Genomic DNA, 12,497 nt, shown 5'->3' on the forward strand with positions numbered 1-12,497 from the left:
TTTAGATAAATAATTTCACTGCTGCTAGTCCGCTCTGCTCCATTCAGCCTGAGGGGTATTGATGTAGAAAGGGAGCTGTCTTGCCACTCGTGTGCCAGCCTGCCGTCCTTGTCTCTCTGTTCTCGCTCCTTCACATACTTGTGAACTGTGTCGCACGGCTCACCAGCTTTAATCAAGGTCCCTTTGATCCCGCTTGGAGAGGCATATTCCCTGCCACATGACGTACGGACGCCCCCTCTATAGCACCTGGCTGTAGGCCTGTCTCTGCCACCTCTACTCTGTGCTTATTCATTGCATTCTGGTAATATTTAGGACATGTACAGTAGGCTAACCATTTAGCCTTACCTTAGATCTGTCCACAGCATTACAGCTTTCATAGTGATGCAAAAGTTCACAAACTTCATTGACCTGTGTAAGCGCGGAAAAATGTGCCATAATAGTAATGAGAACTACAGAGTGGTTCAGCTACAATATTGAATATATTTCAGGGACAAATGTCATAATGTCTTGTTCCTGTCCAGGGTTAGCTGACTCCTACATTAGCCGACCATCTCACTGTTGTCAGACTGTTGTCTGACTGTTGTCTGACTGTTATCTTGTCCCACTACAGGGTTCAGCTGACTCCTACACTAGCCGACCATCTCACTGTTGTCAGACTGTTGTCTGACTGTTGTCTGACTGTTATCTTGTCCCACTACAGGGTTCAGCTGACTCCTACACTAGCCGACCATCTCACTGTTGTCAGACTGTTGTCTGACTGTTGTCTGACTGTTATCTTGTCCCACTACAGGGTTCAGCTGACTCCTACACTAGCCGACCATCTCACTGTTGTCTGACTGTTGTCTGACTGTTATCTTGTCCCACTACAGGGTTCAGCTGACTCCTACACTAGCCGACCATCGGACTCAGATGTCTCTCTGGAGGAGGAGCCGACAGGCGGCAAGCTGGAGAAGGAGCAGCAGGCCACTGTACAGCTGGAGAGGGCCAAGGTGAGACAGATTTCTGCTAGGTGTCCCACTGTGTTGCCTTATGCTATGCTACTGTACTATCACAGGCATATACCTTAAGAACAAGGCCCCTATCATTGGGAAGGCCCCAGTAGGCAAAGCTGGTTGAAATTACATTATTACAATCAAATTAAAACCAGAACTGGCATCTTTGCAACCAGTAATGCCCACTGGGTTATGGTTGAGCTTATCTAGCTAGGCTAGGCACTCTTCTTATACATGGTGTTTCCTGTATCGTCTCAGGCCAAAGCCGTGGCCTTTGCTGTGAAGACTAACGTCAGTTACTGTGGAGCCCTGGATGAGGATGTCCCTGTGGCAGGAACCGCCATCTCCTTCGATGCCAAGGACTTCCTGCACATTAAAGAGGTACAGCATATATAACACACTGTACTGCTAAAGCTATGGCTGCGTTTGAATTGGCATCCTATTCCCTATGTAGTGCACTACTTTTGTCCGGAGCCCATGAGGCCAAAAGTAGCTTTGGCCAACAGTAGTGCACTATATAGGGAATAGGGTGCCATTTCAGACAGCCTATGTTTGCTTCAAGCCACATCTGTTCACGGGCCGTTATGGATGATGCAATATCAATAATGCATGTCCTGCTTTGGAATCAATGGAGTCACATAGAGTGTGTATACAGCCTTGTATCTCTGTGGAGTTTACACACTCTTCTGTTCGATTCTGAGTCATTGTGTTGTTTTGTGTTGGGTTTCACAGTCGCATAGAGTGAGTACCGTATGTCTGTGGATTGTTACACACTTCTATTCTAAGACATTGGTTTTGTGTTGCTTTGCCCATAGTCACATACTGTATAGTGTGTGAATGTCTATTTAACACATCAACACACACACACACACACACACACACACACACACACACACACACACACACACACACACACACACACACACACACACACACACACACACACACACACACACACAACACACACACACACACACACACACACACAATGCACACACACTTCAGTCATTGAGTTGTTTAATGTTGTCTTGCCCATTACAGAAGTACAGTAATGACTGGTGGATTGGCCGGCTGGTGAAGGAGGGCTGTGAGATCGGATTCATCCCCAGTCCTCTGAAACTGGATAACATTCGTCTACAGCAGGAGCAGAAGAGGGGCACACGCTCTTACGGGTAAGTCCTGGGTGGAGGGGCTGGGGGTGGTGTATTGAGGGGCTGAGGTGGGCTTGGTTGGGTGGAGGGGCTGTGTTAGAGGATGGGTAGGGGATTGGAGAGGGGCTAACAATTTATAAGAACTTTCATGAATAAGCATTAATCAACTATTTATCAACTTTATTAAGCATTTATAAAAGTTATTATAAAAAGTTACTAAAGTACAATGAGTAGCCACCTACTCTCCATTCCAGGTCTGACTCTGCTGTGACTATGTGTTTTACTCATAACAGGTCAGAGATTCCTCATAATAACAGATCAGAGGTTACTCATAATAACAGATTGGTGATGTGTTTCTTAGGTGACATTAATATGATAAGAGATTATATGCGTCATCATATATCATTTTCCTCATTCAGCTATGCTTGAACTATTTGTTGTCTATTTTAAAGGACATTTTGTGTTCCCCGTTGGCCTCATGTTGCAGAGGGTTACATTATGCAACAGTTGTGGTAAAACAGTGGGTATGTCGTCTCACATAGTGCCGTGATAGATATCATCTCCACGGCGATCACGGCTCATAAATTATATATTAGCCAATTCAATTCCAGCCCTGTGTTATCATATTTTCTGGAACAATGTATAGTCAATACTTCTATAGTCTACCATGTACTTATAGTATTCATCCAATTACATTCTACTGTTGGATAATTATATTCTACTGCTAAATATTCAACATGGAAGTGCATTTTAGAAAAGCATTTACCACTACAACACACTTTACAGTAAAATAATACAATTCAAGAGATAAAAACAAGCAGCGGCAATAACGGAGAAGAATAAAATAACAGTAAAACACCAAGGATGTCTAAAGTAACAATAAAATGACTGATTAAAGACAGAGAATTGTTAGTGACCCTGTTTCTCCTGGGGATAGGAGTTCTATTTGACTCCGTGATGAGACTATCTGTGTTCCACATGAATGATTATTCTCTCTATCTCTGTCTGTTGTCCTTTGTGCCTTGCAGTAAGTCCAGTGGGAATTCCTCCTCCAGTCTAGGAGACATGGTTTCAGGCGGGTTCAAACCCTCCCTCTGCAGGTGAGCCTCCAGACAGAAGCCTATTAGGGAAGGACGTCTCTCCAGGTGCGACGTCTCATTAGTTGTTTGTCAGAATGAATCATTAAGCAAACAGAGCTGTGATCTAATTGTCCCTGTCTCTAACATAACATATCATTGTTGCTCAGTGGGTTGTTTATTAACATATCAAATCCAGTGTGAGAACTGTCGGTTCCTTCATTATGAACTGAATGGTTACCAGAGTATACATACCTAATGTTATTGTTCTACACCAGCAGAAAAAAATATGTAGTTACATTTTCGTAGAATTTATTAAAAATGATACACCTGCAAATGTCAAATGGGAAACAGTGGCTGGAGGTTGGGTGGATGGAATGTGGAGTTGTGAGATCTTTGTGTCTTCCAGAATGTGCCATGTTTTGGACTGGAATGAGGTGGGCCATGCACTCTCAGTCCACTCCTCCTCCTCTTCCTCCAAGAGGATTATGCACAGGCGTTATGTCCATGCAATGAGTTTGCTTTAAGTGAAACATAACCATATAGCCCAAACTCTGCGTTATCAAATTCAAAGGATCTTCTCCATCTTATAGCGAGGATTACTAAGCATACATTGAAATAATACTCTATCTTTATTTCAATTTCTTTATAAGACACCAAACACTTTTATATGATCATGCAACTTCAGAGTTAGTTATCAAGTGCAACCAATGGCTGCCACCTGCAAAGGAAGGTTTGGAATAGAAGCAACAAATAAATAAAGTGTTTCGACCACTAATATACTGTATACATACTGTATATTTAATACTTCATTTATTTGTGTGATAATAAGTTATTTGCATCCATCATTGTACAATTCAAATGTTTCCATCAAATGTTTCAACCCAACCACTGGGTATTAAAGTACTGTGATACTGAAAAGGTATCACTGTAATGTTTTGTACTGTATATTGTATTAGGTCTCTGCTTTGCATTCAAAGGCACTTATCAGTTCTTTTCTCATTTTTACAGGAAAACAGAAGCAGAAAGTGGTGAGTAGTATACACACTTTTCATTAATTAATTCACATACAGGTAACCTCCAAGATCTGTAACCAAATAAGAAACTGGTTGTACCCAGATTCATAAGTTCAGTCGGCATTTCATCCTCCATATCCAAGTTTCGATCTCTATTTCAGGCATACAGAATAATACTAACTGAATTGACTTGCTCTTTATTCACCCCAATTAATCTCTTATAAATACTATCTTTTTTATTTTATTTTTTATTTTAGGGGGTAGCTTTAATATTGCAAATCGATTGTGGCTTCCATCAATGTAATTGTCTGCATCATTTCCAATCCCCCATATATTCTTTGTAAATATATACACTACCGTTCAAAAGTTTGGGGTCACTTAGAAATGTCCTTGTTTTTGAAAGAAAATCACATTTTTTGTCCATTAAAATAACATCAAATTGATCAGAAATACAGTGTAGACATTGTTAATGTTGTAAATGACTATTGTAGCTGGAAACGGCTGATTTGTTATGGAATATCTACATAGGTGTACAGAGGCCCATTATCAGCAACCATCACTCCTGTGTTCAAATGGCACGTTGTGTTAGCTATTCCAAGTTAATCATTTTAAAAGGCTAATTAATCATTAGAAAACCCTTTTGCAATTATGTTAGCACAGCTGAAAACTGTTGTGCTGATTAAAGAAGTATTAAAACTGGCCTTCTTTGACTAGTTGAGTATCCGGAGCACCAGCATTTGTGGGTTCGATTACAGGCTCAAAATGGCCAGAAACAAAGAACTTTCTTCTGAAACTCAGTCTAACATCAGTCTATTCTTGTTGGCTCTAACCAGAATAGAAAAGAGGAGTGGGAGGCCCTGGTGCACAACTGAGCAGGAGGACAAGTACATTAGTGTCTAGTTTGAGAAACCGACGCCTCAAGTCCTCAACTGGCAGCTTCATTAAATAGTACCCGCAAAACACCAGTCTCAACGACTGAGGAGCCCGCATTGATATGTTAGTCACTCTCACTCAGATATCATATTAAAAACTGGAAACAATACTCTACACCCTATGGCAAAATGTGTAGAATTGGATATCTCGTCTTTAATCTGCTGGCAGTATTTTTTGTAACAACACTTTGTCAGCACATTATCAGGAAGTAAAACAGAACCGTCCAAATGTCTTAATAGCATCACTTAACAGCGAATAGCTGTAATACATCCAGCTACTGTTATACACATTCTCATTCAACATCCATTGGTAACACGTTCCATAAAGTTGCTATTGCACCTGAGTTGTAACAATGTAAATACACTGACAAACTTTCTTGACATGTAATAATGCCTAATAAAAGGACTTCATAATGGTGAATGGCATGTTACATGTTGCTGTGGTGTCTGTGCTCCGTCTAACCATCTACCTCCACTACAGACTGAACACATCCCTCCCTATGACGTGGTCCCCTCTATGAGACCAGTGGTCCTGGTAGGACCGTCCCTGAAGGGATATGAGGTAGACATCATAGCAATAATACTTTCGGTCTCTTGTTGTTGTATTGGTCAAGTGTTATTAAGCCTCCAAAATAGCTATTCAGAACGACTGCAATATTTGGTTGTGTGCCATACATTACACCAAAGTGACACCAATTCCCAGCTCTCCGTTTTGTAATCAATATTGAGGACCGTCAGCGTGTAGACTAGAGGTTAAGATGCAGCTTCATTGAAGAGGTTTACCCACACATTCACGGACAGTGAATAACTCCCCCATTTATTATCAGAGTAGATATTTGGAGGTCTCCAACAATAACAGCTATGTCAGGCCGATCCATTCATTGCTAACTAACCAGCAATGGGGGCTTGCAGAAAAAAGAGGGCAGCATCTTTTCCCCGGCATGTATGGGGGGAAGTGGGGAGCTAGGATCATCTTCACACAGAATCACAGTCCTCATCTCCGCTCCACCGTGTTGCCATGGTAACAACCTTCTGGGTAAAACACGTCAGTCTGAAAAAGTGGAGCATAGCTTGAAATTAGAAACACAGAGCTTAACAGCACCAGAAGATCTGTGTGTGTACAAGAAAACTTTAGCACTTATTATGATAATACAGCAAAAATATATATTTTGTCAGCGACAAGGTTATGCGAAGGTGGATGGAATGGGGGCACAATTTGGTCTTCTTAATGTGAATTTTTGCCCAATTTACAGAGAGAAACGTGTGTATTGGTCCAAAATATCTAACTACAGTACACTGCTTTCTTGTGTGAACAGCATGACGCTGTTGTCATTCATGCTCAATGTCAAGAGAGCTTACACAACATCTGTTTTTTCCTCTAAAAATGTCCCTAGTGAAATGTAAAAAATGTCAATGTTGCCGTTAACTATAAAGAATATGGTTATTTCTGTGTGAAAAGCACACAAAAAGTCTTTAACTCTCATATTTTTGGATATATCATATAATAATTGTTCCACACTACTCCTTGCTAGCCTTGTCCTCAAAACTACAGTTCTTCCCAGCTTCAGAGTGTAATTCAAATAGCTTGCAAAAATAGCATTAATGAAGACTGGTCTGGCCTGCTATAGCCCAATTCATCACATCGGCATTGGTCTTTATGACACTTCATTGTAGGCCTTAATCACCTTATTTAATGTAACCAGGATTAATTCTTTAGAAAATGAAGTGGAAAGAAACCAGAGATCATGCTTCTCCTTTGATGGATGCCTTGGCCCAGTGGAATAAATCACAGGCAGGACCAGAGGAGCCTGAATGGACCTTCTGGGTGGATGTCATAATACATTTTTATTTAAACTGTATTTAACTAGGCAAGTCAGTTAAGAACAAATTCTTATTTACAATGACAACCTACCAAAAGGCAGAAGGCCTCCTGAGGTGGACGGCGGCTGGGATAATAAAAAAATATAAATTATTATGAAAATATAGGACAAAACACACATCGCGACAAGAGAGACAACCCAACACTACATAAAGAGAGACCTTCTAGATATGAGGAATATGGAGACATCTTTATTGGATGGATAATGGTGGTGGATGGGGAAAGATGGGATGGTCTTGATTTAGCACTAATACTGAAACCGAAAATGATTGCAAAGTTGACAACTGTTCTTTTGACATCCTTGGGTACCTTTGTCCATAACATGTGCTATTTATAAACATTGCCCATCAGGGAATGTAGCTTCAGCATAAGAAATGGGTCTTTCAAGGGTTCTTCCAGGCTTGCTATAGCTGTGAGGAATTGTCAATGAATTTCTACTGGCTTATTTCCTTGCTGTCTGTCTTAACCCTCTCTCACCTGTCCTGTTACTCACGCTCCCTCTCTCTTTCACTCCTTTTTCCTCACTATTTTATCCCTCTTTTCTGTCTGACATCCTCTGCTGCTCCCGGGCTCTGTGTGCAGGTGACAGACATGATGCAGAAAGCACTCTTTGATTTCCTGAAGCACAGGTTTGATGGCAGGTGAGGAGTCATCAGCCCTTTTCCTGCATATTGTCGCCAGCCCTTTCCCCTGCATACTGTACTAACCCTCTGCAGGCTGCTCCACTTACCCTCATGCAAACTACTATAGCTAGTTGAAAAAAGATGTAAAGCACTTGTAAATGAATTTAATGAGTTGTCAAAGTACCTTATTTGACCACCTGTTTTGACTAGGTCTTTCCTTAGATTTTATAAACATTCTGGTAACCATGCAATACTGGTCTGGATTGTGACTAACATGTTGTGTTGCATGTTCTCCTATTCTGTCTGTCTTGATTCTTTAACTTGTAGGATATCCATTACAAGGGTAACGGCAGACATCGCTCTGGCCAAGAGGTCAGTGCTCAACAACCCCAGCAAGAGGGCCATCATTGAAAGATCCAACACCAGATCCAACCTAGGTATCATCATAATGGCATTGAATGCTATCATTCTTTACTTTACTGTGTGTATATTGTACATGTTAAAAGGAATGTACAAATACATGTATGCATATAATATATTTTTCATATCTGATAAAGGATCTGTTTTACACAGAATTTGTGGAATTTATGTCTTCTGAGCTTGGCGTTATAAATAGATTCATCCTCTGTCTGTGATCTGTCTTCTTTTTCCTGTACAGCGGAGGTTCAGAGTGAGATTGAGAGGATATTTGAGCTGGCCCGATCCTTACAGCTGGTGGTTCTGGATGCTGACACGATCAACCATCCGGCCCAGCTCACAAAGACGTCCTTAGCACCTATCATCGTCCATGTTAAAGTGTCCTCTCCTAAGGTAATTTTTACGCTTCCCTTTATCCCCAAATGGTTCTAATTTTACTACTGTACCTGGATTGAACATGGGAGGGAATTCAGAGGAACCAGGCTCCGGGAGTGAAATCCTTTTGACATTACAAATATTTTCTTTAAGGTGAATTCAAGGATTTGACATTGATGGGTTCCATTTCCAACCGTGACCAGGCTGATTTGCATTGCTGCCCTCTTCTGGCTTGATTTATATATCAACTATCCACAGGTTCTGCAGCGGCTGATCAAGTCGAGAGGGAAATCCCAGAGCAAACACTTGAATGTGCAGCTGGTGGCAGCGGACAAACTAGCACAGTGCCCCCCGGTAGGCATTCAAAATCCCCCACAGTACACTCTGTCAACTGCTACATCCTGTTACTGTCTCTGGCCTTCACAAGGGCTATCAGTAAATCAGTCTATCAAGTCTAATTCTGCATGTCTCTGCTCTCACCCTCTCTCTCTCTGTCTGTCTCTCTTTCCCCTCTCCTCTCTCTCAGGAAATGTTTGACATCATTCTGGATGAGAATCAGCTGGAGGATGCATGTGAGCACCTGGCAGAGTACCTGGAAGCCTACTGGAGGGCCACACACACCTCCCTGAGCACCCCTCTCAACCCTCTGCTGGGCCGCAACCTGGGATCCACCGCTCTCTCTCCGTACCCCACAGCCATAACCGGGCTGGTGAACCAACAGGTGATTATAATTGATCTTATTTAGTTATATAGGGGGTTAAAGTACAATAGATGTGGTGGCAATAGCTATAGTGACTGTTTATTTTGCTGAATTATCGTTGGGCAAATCGGTTGTAAATAATGAATTGGAAAAGGTATCAGTCAGTAGTGAAATGATACAGGATTGTTGCCTATTTATGGAGTCTTATAGTCACTGAGGTTTTTCTCACTATATAAAAAGAATATTGCCTAAGTAATGAAAATGCTGATGCTATGGTCAATGGCTAAATGACCAGATTTATACAATATGTCCCCTCCTTCTCCCTGGACAGGGCCAAAGAAATACAAACAGGAACAGCAATCACACAGCAGGAGACCACTCACCCATCGAGAGACACAGCCTAATGCCCTCAGACGAGAACTACCACAATGAGCGGCAGAGGAAGAGCCGTAACCGCCTATCCTCCGGCTCGCAGCACAGCCGGGACCAGGTCCACTACCCTCTGGTGGAGGAGGACTATCATGACCCCTACCAGGACACGTACAAGCCCCACCGCAACCGCAACGGCTCCCCCGGAGGCTACAGCCATGACTCCAGGCACAGGCTTTGAGCTGAAGACCCTTATATCACATAGGCCTCTCTTCCCTTCACATTTGGTACGACAGAGCCACAAGACAGCTCTTTCGTTTAATTGTACTGTAACAACCTTTTTATAAAGTGTTAGTAGCTCGCTTTACCTCTGGCACTGGTTCACACTGGAAACGTGAACATTGACCAACTGAAAATCAAATCTCAACGCCTCCATTTAAAAAAACTAAAAATAGGATGAGGAGCAGATTTTCACATGTTTTTTTTAAAGGGAAGGCCCAACACTTGGCTCGTCTTCTTCTTTTCTAACATGGCAGAGACTTGGCATGGCTGGGTGAATGAGGTGACCATGTGGTCCTCAACTCCCTGTTGTCTCAGTGTTAGCAGGGGTAGCTGTCGTGGTGGTCATGGTGACCCATCATTACCTGCCTTGAACCAGTGCCAGACAGCGCCATGCGTCCCTCGATCAGCAGAGAACCTCTTTGCACGTTTCCAGGAGCCAATAGCAGCAGAGTCAGTGCACTGTATCTTTAATTAATGTCACTAAGTTGTTTGAAATTGTCTTGGATGTTAGTGTTTCCAGTCCTGTAGCCTATAACCTGCTTCTCAGAACAGACAAAGTTTCTGTTTTGCAAAATGTTGAGTGATTATTTAGGGGGTTTCTGAATCGGAATCTTCTAGTTTCCTGGACTTCTATCCCCTTCTTCTCCTCAATGATACTTAGTGCCATTTGCGACATGCCGCATCAGGACAGAAAATCACACTTTTCTAAGTAGAATTTGCTGAGCAAGTTTCATATCTTGTGCTCTTTCAGGAAAGGGTGCATCCCTTCTTTATATACAGTACCTTAACACTCTAGTGTGAGGACTTTGCCTATCAGTTTAGTATGCGGAATCCAAGAGGAAATAGCCAAATTCAAGTTAGTAGATCTCAAGACTAGTGTTGAGAAGGGCAATATGCCCATGTGTGCTTAGTTTCAATTGTTCAAATGGGTTTCAGAGGATAGGCTCAGTGAAGATGGTTATACTTCCAATCAGGGGAATATTGATCATCTGATTGGTTTACCACATCCCGTGTTCTGTACAAGCAGCCTCTGATAGTGATTTAATTTGCATCATATTTTCTTCTCTTTTTAACAGTCTTCTTAATTCAAGTGTAATATATTCAAAGAAAGTCCTGTTTGGCCAGTAAGAAATACCTGCTGTCTGTTCAGCAAAGTTTCATTGGTTTAGAATGATCAATGCCATCATGTCCTTTTCTCAATATACAGTATGTCATGGAATAATGATCCAGTGCTGTTATGTATGTGTTGTTGCTATTGAAAAACCAGTAGGACACAGTAGTTGAGTATGTGACTGTTATTTATGGTACTCACATTTCAACAATTAAATTAGTCAACACATAAGAGGAAGAGAAGGCTTCAGTCTGCTGTGAAGTTAATGTTATATTGTCAGAAAGGTTTGTGATTCTGACATTTACATTTAAGTCATTTAGCTGACGCTCTTATCCAGAGCGACTTACAAATTGGAAAGTTCATACATATTCATCCTGGTCCCCCCGTGGGGAATGAACCCACAACCCTGGCGTTGCAAGCGCCACGCTCTACCAACTGAGCCACACGGGACCACAAACACTTGGTCAGTAAACACTTGGTCAGTATTATTTGCTTTCCAACCATCGGCTATTCTATATTAATGCCCCATTTAAAAGTCTTCCATGTACTGGCCGTTAAAACAAAGTTATGTCATTTTTTAAGGACAATTTTACTATCCCAAGAATTTGCGTATCATAACACAAATTACAGCCTTATTGCTTAACCCAGGCCTTGTGTTAAACTTCTTTCTCTTTTCATACTTCCTTTCTTTTTTAGCACTGTAGCAATGGAGTGGTTTCTCTCCTAATCATATACATATCCTCAAAATGTAGCATTTTAGTTAGGAGTTTTTAAGGTCTATATGGTTAGCCAATTATACAAGCTAAGTCGTGTAGATTTTTTGAAGGGTATAGACTGGGGAGGTGGTAGATAGAAGTTTACGTCAGATAATGTCTCTCTATATTGAGTTGTGTGTTGTGCACCAATACTGGGTGTGCATCATTATTATTTCTTCTTCATCTTTGAATGCCTTCTTCTATTGCCAAGAAAGCTTGATTTCTGTTTATGCTGTATTCTATAAAGGCATGCTGGTAAAGAGAAAAACAAAGAAGACAAGCTAATCTAGAGAAAAAATATAATTTACTATGCAAATGTGTACAGTGCTGCATGCTGATGCTTTTCCTTCCTCGGCTACTTAGCGGCTTCATTGCAGTTCAATGATTGTGTTATTGTGTTATTGTTATTTTTGTGAAAGATGACATTCAAAAGGGAAATGCATAACTGCATGACTAATACAACACTTTAATTCATCAAGAAGAAAGAGAAATATGTTTTATGGAAAATTGATGTATAATGAGAACCAACTCTAGCTGCATAAAACATTTACTTATTTTATAAAATAAATTCTGAGCTCTGTTATAATGAACTATTTTCTTCATTGCCTCCCTTCTTAGGACTGATATGTTATCTGAAGATGTAGGATATTGAGTTGGCTCTTCTTATCAAAAAATAATTTCCTCTTCACTAAAACAGAACACAAAGCAGTGTACATCCAGTGGATACTTACCGGATTACAGTGAATCATGATTTATTCATTGTGATCTCTTTACTGTCCTTCCTTTGTTGTGCAATTTATGTTTGTTTGTCCCACAGGT

At 41.2% G+C, this 12,497-nt stretch overlaps 1 protein-coding gene across 1 annotated transcript in view; it reads left to right on the forward strand.

Moving 5' to 3' along the window:
- The window catches only part of LOC139546683 (voltage-dependent L-type calcium channel subunit beta-4-like), a 50,136-nt gene extending 37,868 nt beyond the window's left edge, over nucleotides 1-12,268 (forward strand). The window contains 13 exon segments of the mRNA XM_071355339.1: nucleotides 870-989; nucleotides 1,251-1,373; nucleotides 2,034-2,164; nucleotides 3,172-3,222; nucleotides 3,224-3,243; nucleotides 4,231-4,250; nucleotides 5,649-5,729; nucleotides 7,629-7,687; nucleotides 7,997-8,106; nucleotides 8,328-8,479; nucleotides 8,720-8,815; nucleotides 8,988-9,182; nucleotides 9,493-12,268. Coding sequence (XP_071211440.1) covers nucleotides 870-989; nucleotides 1,251-1,373; nucleotides 2,034-2,164; nucleotides 3,172-3,222; nucleotides 3,224-3,243; nucleotides 4,231-4,250; nucleotides 5,649-5,729; nucleotides 7,629-7,687; nucleotides 7,997-8,106; nucleotides 8,328-8,479; nucleotides 8,720-8,815; nucleotides 8,988-9,182; nucleotides 9,493-9,771 — 1,437 coding nt within the window. The 3' untranslated portion in view covers nucleotides 9,772-12,268.
- The last annotated feature ends 229 nt before the right edge of the window (nucleotides 12,269-12,497 follow it).

Source organism: Salvelinus alpinus, chromosome 20, assembly GCF_045679555.1.
Source record: "Salvelinus alpinus chromosome 20, SLU_Salpinus.1, whole genome shotgun sequence".
Lineage (NCBI taxonomy): Eukaryota > Metazoa > Chordata > Actinopteri > Salmoniformes > Salmonidae > Salvelinus > Salvelinus alpinus.